The 19,861-nt window shown below is 42.8% G+C and overlaps 1 protein-coding gene across 2 annotated transcripts in view; it reads right to left on the bottom strand.

Moving 5' to 3' along the window:
• ddx39b (DEAD (Asp-Glu-Ala-Asp) box polypeptide 39B) overlaps positions 1–19,861 on the bottom strand; it is a 41,032-nt gene that overhangs the window by 8,000 nt on the left and 13,171 nt on the right. For both annotated transcript variants that reach the window (XM_048616647.1, XM_048616646.1), the window contains exons 5-9: positions 19,280–19,463; positions 17,874–17,992; positions 4,965–5,096; positions 2,736–2,845; positions 1,217–1,361 (exon numbers count right to left, since the gene is read on the bottom strand). In XM_048616647.1, the coding sequence (XP_048472604.1) occupies positions 1,217–1,361; positions 2,736–2,845; positions 4,965–5,096; positions 17,874–17,992; positions 19,280–19,463 (690 nt within the window). The remainder of the gene's footprint in view (positions 1–1,216; positions 1,362–2,735; positions 2,846–4,964; positions 5,097–17,873; positions 17,993–19,279; positions 19,464–19,861) is intronic.

A 19,861-nucleotide genomic window follows, 5' to 3' on the forward strand; every position in this document is an offset into this window, starting at 1 on the left:
ACTGCTCAATGTTCATTCGACGCGGGATCTCCTCTTCAGTCTTATCTTTATTCTTTCACAGGTTGTGGGCAGCACTGGCAAGGCCACCGGCTGTTGCCCATCCCTATTTCCTCTGAACTGAACACCTTGCAAGGCTATTTCAGAGGGGAAGGCATGTGTCACATATAGATTAGGTAAGAACAGTGAACCAGACAGCCTTCCTTTAGAGTCATCGAGTTGTACAGCTTGGAAACAGACCCTTCAGCCCAACTCATCCATGCCGACCAGGTATCCTAAATTAATCTAGAACCATTTGCCAGCATTTGGCCCATATCCCTCTAAACCTTTCCTATTCATGTACCCAACTAGATGCCTTTTAAATGTTGTAATTGTACCAGCATGCACCACTTCCTCAGGCAGCTCATTCCATACACGCACCCCCTCTGCGTGAAAAGTTTTCCTCTAAGGTCCCTTTTAAATCTTTTTCCTTTTACCTTAAACCCATGCCCTCTAGTTTCCCCTCCCTCGGGGAAAAGGCCTTGGCTATTCACCCTATCCATGGCCCTCATGATTTTATAAACCTCAGTGTCCAACGCTCCATTATTTGTTGATTTTCACATTCAATGCAGATCTTAAAATTTAAATCCCACAAACCCACAGCCTCAAGTCCTCTGGATTGCTTTGCCAGTGACAATACCACGACACCACAACCTCTATTTACTTATAGACAGGACAGACAACTTCTGAACCCATCAGTCTGGAGGTGGATTTGAATCCCAAGTCTGGGCAGTAAAAATTGATGTCTGCACGAAAAGCAGCTGGCATCAGTACGACGGCTGCTTGCTTTATATTATCCCATTAAGATAGCAAATTTACTGAGGCCTTTCATGAGCTATAACTTGGCATTAGTCCAAGGAAGGGCAGTCAAAACCCTGGTCAAAGAGGAACATCTTGAGAGAGAGAGCAAAAGAGAGAGAGAGAGAGAGGGAGGGGGTGGTGTAGAGAGAAAGAAGGGTGCAGGAAAGAAATACCAGAGCTTAGGACCCAGCCAAAAATGGTGCAGCAACTGAAAATCAGAGGTGCTCAGGAGTCTAAAATAGATCATAAATCTCTGGGCTGGAGTACCTGAAACTGAAAGATGTTAAGTCACCAAACTGTTATCGCGTTGAGCATTCAGTTCACCAGAGTCAATAAAGAGAACATGTTTGCTTCGGTAACGCATCAAAGGGCACTATACCCTGTGTAAGTAGGTGTCAGAATCCTCTGGCATATCATAGTTAAATACAATGTTGACCCGCTCAATGTCCATCCCACGGCCAAATAAATTGGTGGCGACCAGTATCCGCCGCTGGAAATCCTTGAACTGCTGGTATCGAGATAATCTGTAGGAAAGAAGAATATTCAACAAATTCACTGCAATCTTTTAATTGAGTCCTCAGTGCGTGCGTGTGCGTGGGATGTTTGGTGACAGAAAAAGAGAAAGCACTCAGGTCCTGGGGCAGTGAAAAAAGCCGAACGCACAATGATCCTGAAATTAGTTGTTAAGTAAGTAAGGAACGTTATAATTTGCTTCAGTGTCTTTGTTAGGGCAAGGCAACAAAACTCAACCAAGGGCTCTCCTACCTGCGATCGTTAGATGCTCATCATGGGAGTCGATGAGAAGTTCTCAATAGTTAGATAACCCGTTGATGCTCAGCACTTACACCTGCGTGGGTAAAGTAAGGCGAGGGAACAAACCCAGGGAGGAGCATTTCATCAAGTTTAGCAAAACTTGTCAGAGGAGCGGGACATAGGAGAAAACTGGAGGAGGATGGTAGCACATGAATGCTCATTAAAACGTGAATTATGATCATGTGTGTGAATCACGTGTGTGCGCGCGCATGGGGTGGGGCAGTGGATGGGCTGGGGGCAGGCACAGGTTCATGCGTGCGTGTGTGTGTGTGTTTGGGGGTGGGGGGGACCTGTGTGGATGGATGTGGGTGTGCGTGATCTGTGGACATGGATTTGCATACGCCTGGGGGCGTGTGTGAGAGACAGCCAGAGAGAGAGAGCGAGAGTGTGTGAGAGAGAGAGAGAGAGAGAGACAGACAGAGAGAGAGAAAGAACCAGATAGACAAACAGAGAGAGAAAGAGATAGACAGAGAAAGACAGAGATATGGGGCCAATGGTGGTGAAACCTTCCATGAGGATACTATGTTCTGGAAGACCCCGCCTCCCCACAAAGGTCCTGAGATCACAAGGCCTTTCTCTCATCCTTGCCACAGCTCTGGATGCTTCAGTACAGAAACTAGGTTGTTTATCTAGAACTGGAAAAGGATAAGACCACATCCCATACAGCTACTGAAAATAATGAAAGATTTCTGAGAAAAACCATGTGGGGAGATCACTTCCACAGGCAGGATGGGCTGTAACCTGTGCTCAATGATTGATGCAAAGGGGTAGAAGAAACAGAGGGCTAGCAGGATTGAGAAATATTTAGTGAGTTCTAATAGGGAAATGCACTACCCAAAAGGGTGGTGGAAGCAGATTCGACAGTAACTTGCAAAAGCAAACTGGCAACTGACTTAAAGAAGGAAAAATTGTACAAGGTAAGGGGGAAAGAGCGAGGGTTTGGGCCAAGAATTTGGGCTCTTTCAAAGAGTCAGCACAGATTTCCTCAAGTGGGTCAAAGAGTTAAACCTTCAGTTCCCTTCTGGACTGAGCACTTGGGTAAGACCACTCATCTGAGCATCTAAAAGACAGAGTGTTGTACTAACCTCTCCTCCTGAGGCATGCCCCGGTGAATGGCTATGGCAGGGAAGTTCTGCTCAACTAGGAGCTGTGCCAAGGCGATGCACCTCTGCACTGACTTCACAAAAATAACCACCTGCAGAAACAGAATTTGGTGCTTTAAGTTGGCAAAACCTACAATCTCACCTGGTCACAAAAGAAAAATGTGTGATTCCATTTCAGTTCTCATGCTTTTTCTTTAAAAAAAAACAAACTGCAATTTATTGTTGCTTTCCACAAAGATGTGACAAAGAACATAGCGGGCTCTCACTACTTTGTACATGATAAAGGTAAGTACCAACAGGAGCTCATTGCTAAAGTGCTCAGTGACAGCCTAAGTTTGCATAATCACTATCTATAATTGTGCTGCTTTGGCTCAAGTCTGAAGTACAAGTGAATAGTGACTGAGAATCTCCAGTGCTCCCCCGATATCTCAACAAAAACTTGCATTTACATAGCACCTTTATGCAACAAAGTATCCTAGGCAGCGAGTGCCTAGCAGCATTTAACATTAAAGCTATCATGATATCAGGGCAGATGACTGATGTGGAGTCTCAGTGTTAAAAGGGGGGAGGAGAGGTAAAGGGGTTTTGGGGAGGGAATTACATGACTTGGGGGCCGAAGCAACTGAAAGCATGGCTGCCAATTATAAAGTGATAAAAATTACGGAAATGCCAGAGGCCAGAAGCGGATAATGCAGCAATCTCAGTGGGACTCTGTCTCCATCCAGGGGAAACATGGAACATTATTTTGATACCTGTCTCCATGCCCTCTTAATGACGGAGTACTATCATCATAGTTCAAAAACATCTGTTCCTATATGCCCAAAGGCAGCTCACAGCTATTAGTACCAGAATTTAGCAAAATCCAGTCAAAATTGAATACTTAAAAGGCAAGATGACTCATATGGTTCAACTTTTGTTTTTATAACTTTAGTTTTCCATTCCTTCAGATAATATTTCTTCTATTTTAATTAATATTTCACTCTACTAATTTGCTGTACTCCTCTCCCTTGGCTGGGCCGCGGTTTCACAACCATTGGCAGTTCTGTGCCACCTCAGCAGGAGTGGACATTCTACACGTGTGAACCTGGACAAGGAGCGCATCGCCAGACATACATATGCGCCAGACGTACATATGCTTTAATTTCTTCTACAGGTCACAGGATTAGTTTTGCTGCAGCAAAACTTTGCCAATTTGCCTGATGATAATTCCAGGACGCCAGTTAAGACCAGGTATCCAATTTGATAGCTCCATGGTTGACATGACTGAGCACCAAACCAAAGAGCCTGGTTACCAAACTATCACTAGGCTGATACCATTTGTCAGCATTTTCAACAAACGCAAATTTTCAAAATGTTCTTTCAGTAAAGACAAGCGTAATTTTAAATCTACCACCAGTGCCAGTGCCACTGAGTCAGAAGGTAGTGGATTCAAGTCCCACCCTAGCAACTCAAGCACAAAAATCTAGACTGTGATCCAGTGCAGGACTGACAGAGTGATGAACAGTTGGAAATGCATCAACTTTTAGATGAATGATAAGCTGAATCTCTGCCCACCCAATCAAGTGGATATAAAAGACAGAATCCTGTGAGTTTACCATGTTGGCCTGGCCAATTTTATCCCTCAGCAAACACTGCTTAAAATTATTCTGATTGTTATCATATTACACCTCGTGGGAGTTTGCTGTGTGCAAATTGACTGGGACAACGCAACAGCAACCACACTTCAAAGTCAATTCCTTGCTGTAAAACATTTTGGGACATCTTTTGGTTGCAAAGGTGCAATATAAATGCAAGTCTTTCTTCCTAACCCTCTCACCAGGAAAGTGACAGAAGCAAGGTGTAATGCTGGCTTGATTTGTTGCTGTGACTTCACCTCACATTCACAGAAGATGAGTAATATCAATAGGTGTGAGAGGCATGGAAATTCCACTCACTGGGATTTTTTTTAAACCAAACCTAACACCAGCCCTCCCCTGAAATGCAAAATGTTTTAAGTCAATTAGTTTATCAATCCACTAACCAACTTAATTAGAAAAGCCAAAATAAAGACAACACAGAGTGCTAGACGTAAACAGCAGTGCCTTCGTAAAGGAGGCACACGCAAGAAGTCATAACCCATCTTTTTACTACATTTAGATGTTGCCGCTAACCTACACAAGTCACAGCAGCGCTACTGTCCCCGCACTGGGTTTTACACGGAGGTGTCGATACCTGGTTGAACTCCAGAACATCCAGCAGGTCGAAAAGCTTGCGGTTCTTCTCGTTGTCTTTCAGCTTCACGTAGTACTGCTGCAGCCCGTGCAGGGTCAGCTTGGTTTCGTCGTCCACAAAGATCTCCATCGGCTGCGAAGCAAATTACCCCGTTGTTAAAACCACGCCCCCCTCTCGGCAGGCCCCAAAGCTTTGCCGCTCCGAGACATTGCATCCCACCCCCCATCCATTTCCCAACCTGGCTCAGCCTGACCGCGTAAGATAGTTCCAAACCTCCCACACCCTCCACTGTCCCTAAAGCAGAAGCTAGCTCAGAAGGAGTCTTGTACTGATGTCAAATGGAAAGGAGCCAAGGGGAAGGTCACTGACCCTTTTAGAAATGAATGTCTGCACTTTAAAATTCAAGAGCAAGGTCACACCATTTGAAAATCCTCTCCCACACTTCAGCTAAGTTTCCTACAAAGCAACAAAACAAAAACTACACTGCTTCTTGTGCTCCACAATAGATTAACAGATGTTTAAAACAAGGGTTTAAAATGTGTTCGAAGGAGCTGTCAAAGTATACATGTGATTCCCTCCAGTGGAGAAGTTAAAAGAATATAAATTCCTTCTGTTCCTCATTTCTCTGTATCTTAACAGCACTTAGAAACTAACGACTGTGGGTCACAGAATAAAGAGGCCAAATTGGAATTGGTAGTTAAGGGCAACATTAGGATAGTTAAGTAGTAACGAGACCAAGGTAGATGACGAAGTTAAGATACAGATCAGCAGTGATCAAATTTAATGGAGATACGAGAGGGATGAATGACCTCCTGATCTCCAAATATCCTGGAATGACCCAGCCTGCACACAGCCAAAGTGGACATTGTTGGCATTTTAAATGGATATATAATCTTCTCTTTGTCGAGTGTGTGGCTGGATCATGCAGAGTAAGGATCTCTGCTCCTGGCAAGTGCCAAGTTGACTGGTTTCAGGATTGGCAGATTGCAGGAGGGATTTGTTACAATTGACTCCCAAGAGTTAAAATACGAAGCCTGCTCCACCATCCAATGAGAATATGATTTATCTTTTACTTCAACTTGCTGCCCAGTCACCATAACCTTCAATTCCCTTACTGCCCAAAACTCTACTGTTCTGTCTTAAATATACTCAGTGCCGGGAACATTCACTATAGGGAATGTCAAAAATTCACAACCCCCCGAGAGAGAAACATCCCTTCACAGCATGAAATGGTTGATCACTTAATCTGAGATTATTCGGTCTCCGCTCCCACTAATTTATCCAATCGGGAAAACAGCCTCTTAAACCCGGTGAGAATTTTACACATTTCATGAAATCACCTCTCATTCTTCTAGAGTGAATATTGAGCTATTTCAGTCAACTCTCTTCACAAGAGAATCCCCTTATGCCAGAAACCTACAGTCTGGAGAAGCTCTGTTGCATCACCCTGAAAAGGCCGAGTACTTCTGAGTACTCCCAGTGGATGTGGTGTACCTAGATTTCCAAAAGGCCTTCGACAAGGTGCCGCACAAGAGGCTACTGCATAAGATAAGGATGCATGGCGTTAATGGTAAAGTATTAGCATGGATAGAGGATTGGTTGACTAACAGGAAGCAAAAAGTGGGGATAAATGAGTGCTATTCTAGTTGGCAGTCAGTGACTAGTGGATTGCCTCAGGGATCAGTGTTGGGACCACAATTATTTACAATTTATATAGACGATCTGGAGTTGGGGACCACGTGCAGGGTGTCAAAGTTTGCAGATGACACTAAGATGAGTGGCAGAGCAAAGTGTGCAGAGGACTGTGAAACTTTGCAGAGGAACATAGATACATTGAGTGAGTGGGCAAAGGTCTGGCAGATGGAATACAATGTAAATAAATGTGAAGTCATACATTTTGGTAGGAGTAATAGTAAAAAGGATTATTACTTGAATGGTAAAAAGATGCAGCATGCTGCTATGCAGAGGGACCTGGGTGTCCTTGTGCATTAATCACAGAAGGTAGGTCTGCAGGTACAACAAGTAATTAGGAAGGCAAATGGAATTTTGTCCTTCATTGCTAAAGGGATTGAGATTAAAAGCAGAGAGGTTATGTTGCAGCTATACAAGGTGCTGGTGAGGCCACACCTGGAGTACTGTGTGCAGTTTTGGTCTCCTTACTTGAGAAAGGATGTACTGGCACTGGAGGGGGTGCAAAGGAGGTTCACTAGGTTGATTCCAGAGTTGAGGGGGTTGGCTTATGAGGAGAGACTGAGTTGATTGGGATTATAATCATTGGAATTCAGAAGATTGAGGGGGGATCTTATAGAAACATATAAAATTATGAAGGGAATAGATAAGATAGAAGTAGAGAGGATGTTTCCACTGGCAGGTGAAGCTAGGACAAGAGGGCATAGCCTCAAGATTAGAGGGAGCAGATTTAGGACTGAATTGAGAAGGAACTTCTTCACCCAGAGGGTTATTAATCTATGGAATTCTTTGCCCAGTGAAGTAGTTGATGCTACTTCAGTAAACGTTTTTAAAGATAAGGTAGATATTTTTTTGAACAATAAAGGAATTAAGGGATACGGTGAGAACGCGGGTAAGTGGATCTGAGTCCACGAAAAGATCAGCCATGCTCTTATTGGATGGCGGAGCAGGCTCAAAGGGCCGGACGGCCTACTCCTGCTCCTAGTTCTTATGTTCCTGGGGAGGCAGAATCAAAACTGTAAACAGTACTCCAACCTCACCAAAACCCTGTATAATTGCAGCACTTCCTGACTCCTGTACTCCAACATCTAATAAAGGCAATAAAGTATTAATTGCCTTGTTGAACCTAGATGTGAACATTCTGTGATTTATGAAACTTATTTGCCAAAGAACACTTATGAGTCTCTCAAAATTATTACGACTTTTACAGCTGGCAATCTCAATCCACTGAGGGCACCCTTTGTTCCGGAACTCAATGAACCTAAGGAGGTCAAGTAAAATCGTGACCATATATATGGTGAGGTCATACATCGTGCTCCATGCTCACCTGCATTTACACATTACATTTGGTCACATGAGCGAAGTACCAACCTCTGGGGTACAATAACTCATCCAACCCTCAACATCGGAAGCAAGGACAACAAAAGAAAATGCCAAACAGTTCTCCTGCAATCAGCAGTCGATGACAGGTCACACTCTGGTGCCAAGGGCACAGGCTGTATATATCAGTTCCCCCTCTTCACCAGCATGAGAGGGGGAAAGGGAGAAAATACAGCAGGTTTAGAGAAATAACCAATTATTGTTGGTGATTTAACTTAAAAGAAAAACAAAAGCCAGGGGATTCTACCAAGCCATTATAACTTACTGGTCAGGGCTCAGTTGAAATAATTTTTCCATCGCTGGACACCATTCTTTGCCAAGTGGTGTGGGCAGGCGTATCCACACATTTTTGAATTTGAAAATATCTTTCAAAAAAACAAATCAGACAGGATCCTTGATTTTATGAAGGGAGTCAGAGTACAAAAGTAAGGAAGTTCTACTGAAATTTTATGGAATCCGATTTGACGTCATCTGGAGCAGCATGGTCAAGTCTCGACTCTACACTTCAAGGAGGACATTGAGACTTTGCAAAAAGGGCGTGGAACATACTTACCAGAATGGAACCAGGGTGAGGTGAGGGGGACATTGACTGGGGAAACAGGGGCTGTTCTTTCCAGAGGAGAGAGCATTAACGGGAAATATAATCAAAAGGAGGTGAGAAGGTAAGTGGTGAGGATGACACAAAGTGTCTGCAGACAGATATAAACAGATTAGGTGAGTGAATAGAAACTTGGCAGAAGGAATATAATGTGGGAAAGTATGAGGTTATGCACTTTGGCAGGAAGATTAGAGGAGCTGCTAATTATTTAAATATGGAAAGACTGCAGCACAGAGGGATTTGGGAGTTCTTGTGCGTAAGTCTCAACATAGGGAAGGAAAATGGAATGTTGGCCTTTATTTCAAATGGAAGGGAATATGAAATAATATGTAACAGTCTTGGTCCCCTTATCCAAGGAAAGATATACTGGCAAAGGAGGCTGTCCAGAGAAAGTTCACTGGGTTGATCCCAGATATGGAGGGATTGTTTTAGGAGAAGAGGTTGAGTAGGTTGGACCTGTATTGATTAGAGTTGAAGAATGAGAGGTGACCTTATTGAAACATACAAGATTCTTAGGGGACTCTACAGAGCAGATGTGGATAAGTCGTTTCCCCATTGGGAAGAGTCTAGGAGGGGAAAATCTCAGAGTGTGGTGTTGCCCATTTAAGTCAGAGACGAGGATGAATTTCTTCTTGGACACAGTCGTGAATCATTGGAATTCTTTATGGCAGAGGGCAGTCAAGGCTGGGTCGTTAAGTATATTCTAGGCCGAGATAGATTTTTAATTTGTAAGGAAATCAAGCGTTATGGAGAAGTCACAGGCAGTTGGAGTTGAGGATTATCAGGTCTGCCATGATCTCATTGATTTGATGGGCCAAATAGCCTACTTCTGCTCTTGCATCTTATGTGCTCAATATAGATGCTTAAAAATCATGTGACGATCAGCCGTGATTGTTTTTATGTAAGAGTTTTCTAGCCAATGAGCCAAATGGTCTCCTTTCATACTGAAAAGTCTTTCTACAGGTCCAGGAGGGGTCGATGGAGGCGGGGGGGGGATTGCGGGGAGCAAGGAGGTACTATTAGTAGTTTAGAGACTACTTCATGACAATCTCCAAAAGTCTTCATTATTAAATATAAGCTAATGATGTGGGAGTTTTATGAGCATGTAAGGTTGTTTTGCTGCAGTGGTAAGAGGTGACACCAGTGCATTCTTTATGCATCATGATGCAGCTCTTTAAGTGCTATGCTCTGTAAATTCCAGCAGGGATATTGCCACCATAATAGCCAAATAATGACCAAGGTCAAACAAATGCACATAAAGGGACATTAGATAAGAAGTACTGGGAGGACCGGAAAACATGGATTTAAGGTCCTGGGCAAAAGAACCAGAGGTAAAACAAAGAAATTTGTTTTTGCAGTAAGTTATGATCTGGAATGTAACGCCTGAGGGGGCAGTGGAAGCAGATTCAATAATAACTTTTCAAAATAAAGCTGGAGATATCTACTTAGAAAAGACACAACAAAAAGCAGATCTTTTGGAGAGAAAGCAGTGGACAGGTACTAATTGGAATTTTTTTTTAAAAAGCAGAGGCCTGTAATGTACAGGCCGATGAGCTGATAGGCCTCCCCTTATTTTGTAACTCCTTGTGATTCTATGAAATCACAAGGCCACCACAATCTGGGCAGGGACGGCGCCTGTAACTGATGAGAGTCTTGGATCCAGTTCAATGTCCGTAAACCACTTAGAACTGTTAAGGAAATAAAAGAACTCAGCAAACGATAGTTTCAACCTCACAATTTAGGCAGTGTCTTAAACTGGGAGCTAAGTTAAATGCCTTTGGGCTGGATAATAGCAAGATTCTCTTTTAGAGGTCTAGCAGGTTCAACATCTTTGCTTACAATTTACAGCACAAACATAGGCCATTCAGCCTATGCCTCTTCTTACACATTCACCTATCCTCATCAGGGTACTCTTTAGTTCCTATCTCCATAATGTGCTGTGTCTCCAAATTCAAGGAACGTTAGAGGAGCAGAAATAACAGAGTAATGGGCTCCCAAAGGCACCAAGAAGTTGTTTGTTTTGTTTGGGAAAGCAGAAGACAGCATGATTTACACAAGGGGGCTTTAGCATGCTGGGCTGAAGGAAGCAAAGGGGGACAACTCTCCATTTAACTGGCCTTCAAGGACCATAGTCTCTAAAGCCACCTGTCTTATTAATTAAATTTTAACAGAAATTCAGGAGCAGCTTTAGGACTATGTAAGGCTGCAATGATGGCATAGAGTCATATAGCATGGAAACAGACCCTTCAGTCCAACTCGTTCATGCAATCAGATATCCTAAATTGATCTAGTCCCATTAGCCCATATCCCTCTACACACTTCGCATTATGCATGCATTGCTGCAATGGTGAGATGGGGTGACACCAATGCAAATTGCCCTGCAACATGATGCAGCTCTTTAAACACTGTACTGCACAAATGCTACCAATGGTACTGACCACCAAGGCATTCAATAATAATGCATTTAAAAGGAAGTTAGATAAGAATGCAGGAGAAATTAATGACGCCCTATCTAAATAAACTAATATGGGACAATGCTCGTGTGGGGCATCAATGCTAGCACAGGCCAGACAGGACTGTTTCTGTGCTGTACTATCAATGGAAATTCATGTGACATTTATTGGTTTTTTTTTTAAGCTAGCAGTTCTTTCCCCTACCCTCATTTCCATAAACATTAATACAAGACTCAGATGATAAAGCAGTCCAAAGGTTTGAACAAGGTGGAATGCATCCTGCAGGAAATGTAACTTGAAAAATAACTGGCAGGAGGGATTTCACCCCACCAGGATTGCAATGAAAGGAAAGCAATTATTATTGCAGAAAACTAGACAGTCTGTTGTGGCTGTTAAAAAGAAAAATGAAATGGCTTACTACAAATAGGCAGCAGCCAAGGATTTCTTAAAAAGGCATTCAATTCAGCTCAATGAAGGTTCCCTGTCCTGGGCTGCTAGGTGAGCCAAAAGCAATGAATATAGGAAAATTGCAGCCAGTTTCTCTCCCATTAAATCAAATGGAATGAAAATCAGCCACGTTCACTGACAACTGTCCAATATCCCCAAATATGCTGTGCCTGGGTGATCCAACAGTTCAATAACACCATGAAAGAGCTCAATAAGGCAGGACTCCACCCATCATCCTCCTTTGAGTCCATTACCGCCCACCCACACACCCAAATACCAAACTTCATTTAATTCAGGATTCAGGTGGTGGTCGTAGGGGATTTGGGCATGGGGTGGGAAGAGTCCAGTCCTCCACTTTTTCAGGTCTGACAACAATGAAGAAACTCTACATTCCTACTTCCAGACGCTGCCAGGCCTGTTGCACATTTCCAGCAATTCTTTCCCCGAACTGAATTAGTCAAACAGCAATATAAAGACTGGATTTCACATGAACCATCTGGCATTTATGTTTTTGTTTGTCAAGAATACTATCAAGGCAAAATTAACAGTATAGGCTATCAGTATTTACAATAAATTTAAGAGAGTTGGAGGTCTTAAAGGGGAATTTTATGCAAATGTTTTAATATATAAAATTAAAGATGGAAAATCTGACAGGTCAACAACACTTATTTAGAGTTTTTAACCTCCACAATATCTCCTTGTATATGGTTGAAAAAAACATTCGCTAAAAATATTTCATCTTGCTCTCATCAGGCCACTTGCAAGAGTATCTACGTAAGGGAAACAACGATTCACATGGTATGAGAAGAGAGTGCTGATTGGTTGAGACCTTCCCATGAGGAATTTACCAGTTAGTTGATGACTGACAGCTAACTGTAATGTGGCCACTGATGTTACTGGTTTAAATTCTAAAAGAGTTTAGCAGTTAACTGTCAGTCATCATCTAACTGATGTGTACTCTGTGACAAGCCTCTACGAGAGTCCATTTACCAACTAATTAGCAGTCTTTTCTCAGAGAACATAAAATGTCACGGGTATGCTTGCAAATGTCTCAAAAAGCTTTGACAAAATGGGTCTTTTTTCAGCAATACTATGCTAACATATGATCATAGCTTCTTTGACACAGTAATACCTCACAAGCCATGATAAAGACAAACAGCTTTAGGAGCATCTTAAAGCAGCAGAAAGTAACAATAATGTTTAGGGAGGGAATTCCAGAGCTTACGGTTTTAGCAACTGATGTCACAGCCACCAGTGGTGGAACAATTAAGCTTGGAGATACGCAGGAGGACAGAAATAGAGAGACACAGATACCCCACTAATTTGCAGGACTGGATGTTATTGAGATAGGGAGAGAGATCCAAAAACAAGAATGAGAAACTTAAAACCAAGTTGTTACTTAATTGGAAACACTGGGAGAGGGGCAGGGCATGGTACTTAGGGAACAGCACCTGCAGGAATCTGACATCTTACATCAAGGGGCATTTCTCAGGCCCGGAGCATTTTAGCAAGGTAGTGCTGTACCTCATTTGGGAGAATGCTTGATCTTTATAGTGGAAAACCTTTCAGTTTTTATCAGCAGGCCCACATCCCAAAGGGCTACAAATTCATAATGATAAAAGCACTTGCAGACTGGATTAAAAAGTATTAGCTGTGTAAACTGTGCTCAACAGCTCAGTAACTAACAGTTGCCATCAACATAAAACAACGAAACAGGACTTAAACAAAAACAGTCGCAACCTATTTCCCATCCCACCACTTCACTAACTTCCCGAACTAAAATAAATTGAATGCCTCTATCACTGCAGAGAAAACAGCCACAACAGACCTGTAAAGCAATGTTGATTTGGGTTTAAGTTTAAAAGGCCTGCATTGGAATACTTTAAGCTGAACCATAAACTGGGAACTTAGAAATCAGCTCACGGTACTAAACAGACCATTCTTAACTGCAAACTAATTCCCTCCGAAACGCAACTCACAGTCAAATGGTTAAAAAGAACATACAAACATCCATTGCATAAAACAATAACATTCTATACCCTCTCTCTCTCTCTCCATATTTTCAACACCCAAATGCATCTAAAACACCATACAATCTCATGTTGGCACATCACGAGGGCTGGGAATGGAGGCTCACCGAAAACAAAATGGACACTGTTTCACCCTCATCCTCATCTGTCCAAGGTGGACCAATTTCTAAATCTATTTCCCACGTGTTAACGATGCAGAATTTATATTACGTGCCACTCACAAAGTGGTCAGATGTCTTTTTGCAGACAATTCAAATTTGGCGTTTTAAAGCAGCATACTAATTGAATGTAGGAGGAGGCCATTTAGCCTCTCAAGCTTGTTCCAGCATTTAACTTGATAATTTTTAAAAACTATTTATTAATTCATGGCATGTGGGCATCACTCATTAGACCAGCATTTACTAGCCGTCCCCAACTGCCATTGGAAAAAGTTCTTTTTCTCTTTATTCATTCACGGGATCAGGGCGTCACTGGCTACGCCAGCATTTTTAGCCCATCTCTAATTGTCCAGAGGAGAGTTAAGAGTCAATCACATTATTGTTGTTCTGAAATCCCATATAGGCCAGACTGGGTAAGGATGGCAGTTTCCTTCCCTAAAGGATATTAGCGAACCAGATGGGTTTTTACAACAATGGATTCATGGTCATTATTAGACTCTTAATTCCAGATAGTGGAATTAAAGTGGCCGTGAACTGCCTTCTTGAAACATTGGTAGTCCATGTGATGCAGTTACGTCCACAGTGCTTTCAGGAAAGCAGTGTCGGATTTCTGGCCCAGAAACAGTGAAGTAATGGTGATAATATTGTTCCAAGTCAGGACGGTGTGTCATTTGGCTAGGAACTTGCAAATAGAGGTGCTCCTTATATCATTTGGACCACGTGCACCTTTACTTGCCTTGGTTCCGAAATGAAGTGGGTTGGCATCTGGTTAAATATTGCCTAACAGGAGTCAGTACCTTCAGGATAGAAGAGGGGAGATAAATTTAATTAAAAAAAAGTATAAATATTTATCTCGGCGAATTTCAGCTGTGAGAAAGGGAGAGTCTAATACCATGAGATCAGAGTTGAAAAACAACTTGACAAATTAATCCCATTTTTAGAAATGAAAAGTAGAAAAACAAAAGTAATCTTTTTTAAAAAAAAGTTAAGTTTGAAAGATTATACCATATGTCAACAAGCTAACTCTATCGAATTTCAGAGTGGCCTGACCTGGACAAGGCACAATAATAAAACCATTTCTGACTGCAAGGTTGTTGGTTGGCTGCCAAGTTTCCCAGTGCATGATAAAACGGCATCAAGCTGAAATATTAACTGTTTTGCTCTGCCAGCACTGTCTGGCCTGCTGAGTACACCCCAGCAACTTTTTTTCTTTACATTCTTAATATACAGCATGTCCAAGAGGAGATTGTATGGTGCGTAAAGTTGAAATTTTGTACCCTGATACTGTTGCTATGTTTGTCCACAATGCCAAGCTAATGCAAAGGTAACGTAAAGCCAAGGCTAAGAGACAGCTTCTCTACGGTCAACCGACCTTCAACCTAAGTTGAATTCCGACTGAAAATCTGAAGGATGAGCGATTTTAGTTGGCACTTTCCCCATGGGCATCAGTGGGCAAACTGATGTCAGGATTCCCTGAGATTCACAAAGGTTACGGACTCAAGGTGGACTTCAAGGGAATTTTGAGCTTAAAAATCGTTATTGTTGCTCCAGTGCAAGACTGAAGAGGAACTGCATTGTCAAAAGTGTTGAATATTAGACTGGAATAGGTCCACAGCTCAAGTGGATATTAAAAGATCACTCGGTGTTACTGTACTCCAACACCATCATTAACTTGTAAAGATGTAAGAGGGGAAATTGTAAAAAAAAAAATTCTATGTAGCTGAACTTTACAAAGAAAGGTTACAAGGTCAGACTTTCTTTCTTTGGGATGGAGAAAATAAGGCAAGTCTTGCATTCCTACAATGCCCTTTTAAGACCTCAGGATGTTGACAAAGAACTTTACAGCCAATTAAGATTTTCTATTAAAAAGTGCAGTATTTGCAGTAATGTAGGAAATCAGACAGCCAATTTGCAAACAGCAAATTAGTAACAATCAAATAATTTTAGTGATGTGGGTGGAGAGATAAACATTAACTAGGTGAGTTAGCTCCTGCGCTCTTCTTCAAAGTCTTAGTATAGAAAGGGATGTTGTGAAACTTGAAAAGGTTCAGGAAAGATTTACAAGGATGTTGCCAGGGTTGGAGGATTTGCATTATAAGGAAAAGCTGAATAGGCTGGGACTATTTTCCCTGGAGTCTGAGGGGTGACCTTATACAAGTTTATACAATCATGAGAGGCATGGATAGAGTGAGCAGTCAAAGTCTTGTCTCTAGGGTAGGGGAGTCCAAAAGTAGAGGGCATAAGTTTAAGGTGAGAGGGGAAAGATTTAAAGGGACCCAACGGACAACCCTTTTACGCAGAAGATAGTGTGTGTATGGAATGAACTGCCAGAAGAAGTGGTAGAGGCTGGTATAATTACAACATTTAAAAGGCATCTGGATGGGTATATGAATAGGAAGGGTTTAAGAGGGATATGGGCCAAATGCTGGCAAATGGGACTGGATTTATTTAGGATATCTGGTCAGCACGAACGATTTGGACCGAAAGGTCTGCTTTCGTGCTGTACATGTCTGACTCTGATGGCACAGAATCTTTTTTAACCACCCAAGGGAACAGGCAGGGCATTGGTTCAATGTCTCATCTGAAAGAAGGCACCCCCTGGCAGGGCAGGACACCCTCAGTACCACACTGGATTGTCAGCTTGGGCTTTGAGGAACCTGAGAGAAAACCAAGTCACCCTGGTGAAGCGACACACACACCTGTGAAGGCAGTGGAAAGTTAGGAAAGGCGGGGGGGAACTGATTTGCCACCAAACACTGCATTGCTTGGCAGTAGTAGCACAAATAGGCTTTGGAGGATTAGCTGGCTGTCCTGGGGTTTGAGGTAGGAGTTTCCACCTGGAAAAATGGGACAGCTTTGAGATTAATCCTTCCTCCTTCAATTTCTGTTCAATTTCTTGCAGATTACTCCCCACTTTAACTCAATTAACATACAGTTAAAGGTTTTCTGAATTCGAAGGGTCGGCCAACCGGGATGCTGCTGTCTCTTCATAGCGGCAGCCTCTTATATCTAGCCATTCATTTGAGTTAACAAAGCCTTTAGCTTGGTCTTCTCTGCACTGAACTTCTCCCCAGAAGTGTTTCTTAGCAAGACAAAAGTAAGCAATCGTTCCCCTCTGCACTATCTACAAGACAGCCGGTTTTAACCCCGGAACCATCACCCGAAGCCAACACAGAAAAAGGATAGAGCGCCTCCTGCCCCACTGCTGGCTGGTGGTGTCATCTTCCTCCTCAGTTCCTGGGCTCCGGATGTCGGTCCTCACCAGAGATCTCCGCGCGTGGGGTCCGCACTTGGCCATCCACATCGCTCTCGCCCGCTGCACTGGCTGAGATGTTCTGCTGCACTGGGAGGAGGGGTCGGGGTTTGGGGTGGGAAGCAGTGGTGCAGTGTGCCTCAAAAGGTATTCTCTAGGTGCAGTATTCCCCCCTGCACCAACAACTATTGGCTGCTGAGAATGTGTGTGTGTGTATGGAAGAGGGAAGAATGAGGCTAATTTCTTCTTCCTCTAGCAGTTCGCTCTGCTTTCTCTTTCTGAAAGAATGCTTGTGTCCACTTGTGTGTGCAAACTGCAGCCATTCCCTGTTATTTTAAGCACCGGTTGAAATGTCTAAAGTGAAGATCTGACAAAAAACGTTATTCTCTCAGGCTCGCTACAGGGAGGCTGCACTTCGTTGCTTGCAGGGGACAAGAGGAGATGGGTGGTGTCATTGTCAGTGAATAAACTGATCTCTGTGTGTGTGTGTGCGCGCGTGTGTCTGTGTGAAGTGATTGCTGTTTCTCACTATGTTGTCCACTACTTGGCCAGTTATGATTTGACTACCAGAGCTGCCTTGCGGTAGGTGGGAGGAGAAACAATTTCTGCCCACACCACACTGCGAAACCCAAGTGTTCATCTGAGATAGTCTTCCCGCCAAGTCTTCCGCATATCTCTGCTCCTCTCTGACCCTTAAGTTGGTGCAAGGCGGAAGATTGAAAAGGTTTCACCACCCTTAACCTGACTCAAACTAATTGTGTTAAAGGACTATTGCACATTTCTTGTCTATTTACATTCATGACTTGGTGGGGTGTAAAAACTTAGGTTTTGATGGCATTGAGGTGCGGCCAACTCTACGTGGAGGCCCTTAATGCCAAAAAGAAGCTAGAAGGATAATTACGTCTTGCATGAACTTGCGACAGACGGGGCGGATCTCCTTGCTTAAGGTGGCACTAAACATCATGACCTGTTTCTCATGAGGAGTCATGCGAAAGATCTCCTGGACGTCTCGACGCATGTCTGAAAAGAAGTGTTAGGAAGATTGTGAGTTGCTTTGTAAATTCCTTATCTATTATCTTTAGTCCGCACCAACATGATAAGTCTTTACTCTACAAACTACTAACCTTGGACAAAGACTGGTACATTTGCGTTACAGTATGGCTTGGGAATCCTTTACCTGAAAACTTCAGGACCAATGGAATTTCAGATAAAGAATATTTGCGATTTCTGGATACACTTAGCTTTTGAGCAACATTATTTTCCAGAGCGTTTGGACGTTTCTAAAAGCAAAGTTTTTTTTTTCCCCTCCCAAACAGCTTGAAAGGATCCGAATAGACCTAAAAGTGAAGGTTTTTTGCTCTCCCCTGAAAGGATCTGAATAGATCTAAAAGTGAAGGTTTTTTAACTCTCCCCAAAACGCCCAACTGAGCCTGTCTACAGGACTATTTGGGTCCACTTTCAAAAGATCTTTGTTTTAAGATCCTTTTAGTTTTCATGCGTGCAGATAGAGAATTACCGACCTGCATATGGGATTTGCAACGCAGGGCAAGTCAGCCAGACTCAACCACACTGTGGTCCACATGAATCTCTCCCCACCTCATGTTATCTCACCCTTTCTTTCTGTTTCTTACTCCTCAATTGCTCATCTAGATTCCCCTTAAATGCACCAGTTCTCAATCAGTCCTTACGGTATTTTCGCATTTAGCCAATCTCTGCGTATAAAGAAATTTTCCCTGAATTTCCTATTGGATTTGATTGCGCCTATCTTATGTTTTTTTAAATAAGTCCTGGTCACACTTGCAAGAAGAAACATCCTCAGTAACAATCCCATGAAACCATTTCATTATCTTGAGGTCAACTCTCAGCCATCTAGGCTATCAGAAGTTAGCCTAGACCCTGAATTTTTCTTATTTTAAAGGTAAGTGAGTTCCGGATGCAATTTGATTGGTCAAACTACCAGATTTGAAGCAAAACACACATTATTCATACACTCTAATTAAAATACAACAAAAGAGAGAAGAAATTGGAATAACTTAACTCTATTGGAAAACTTAACAGAATAATAGATTATTTAGCTACAAAATCGGAACTATTCCAATATAGCAACGTCCCATGAACACACTTGTGGCCAAGGCCTCACAAGCTGTTTATTCTATTGGATTCAAATAAACAGCTCCACACCTCTGTCTTAACCTTTCTTCCATTAAAAAAAAGCCAGGAAAAAATACACCTCTTAAAGCCATAGCATCGTCACAGTCCTCCCAATTACCCCGCTCGGATTGTACACATATAAAGCTCATCACCTACCAAGCTGCTCGAGCATCTTGTCACACTCGTCCAGGATGAAGTGCTTGATGTGTTTAAGGTTCAGAGACTTGTTGCGAGCCAGTGCCAGGATCCTGCCAGGGGTGCCCACCACAATGTGCGGGCAGTTCTTCTTCAACAACTCCTCGTCCTTCTTAATGGAGAGCCCACCAAAAAACACCGCAACCTAGGGCAGCCAGAGAGACACAATTAAGTCATGTCCTCTAGCTCAGGCAGCTGTAACCATCACCACTTACAGGGAACGAGGCTTAAGGGGTTCGATAAGGGGTTTGCTCCTGGCTCAGAGCGCAAAAGATCTCAGACTGAAATTAGAACAAAACATGTTGGAAAAAAACTCCGCAGGTCGATGACCTTCTCTTCACCAGATCATGTCATCAACAGGTTATACTTATTTTGCAAATCTCCACGGATGCTCTCTCACCTGCCAAGTTCTGATTTGTGGGATGCTGGCATCACTCTCAAGGCTAGCATTTGTCTTCCATTCCTACTTGCCCGAGAACTGAGTGGCCTGCTAGGCCATTTTCTTATGGATGTGGAGTCACATGTTGGCCAGACTATGTAAGG

The sequence above is a fragment of the Rhincodon typus genome, chromosome 35 (assembly GCF_021869965.1).
Source record: "Rhincodon typus isolate 14 chromosome 35, sRhiTyp1.1, whole genome shotgun sequence".
NCBI classification, from domain to species: Eukaryota; Metazoa; Chordata; class Chondrichthyes; order Orectolobiformes; family Rhincodontidae; genus Rhincodon; species Rhincodon typus.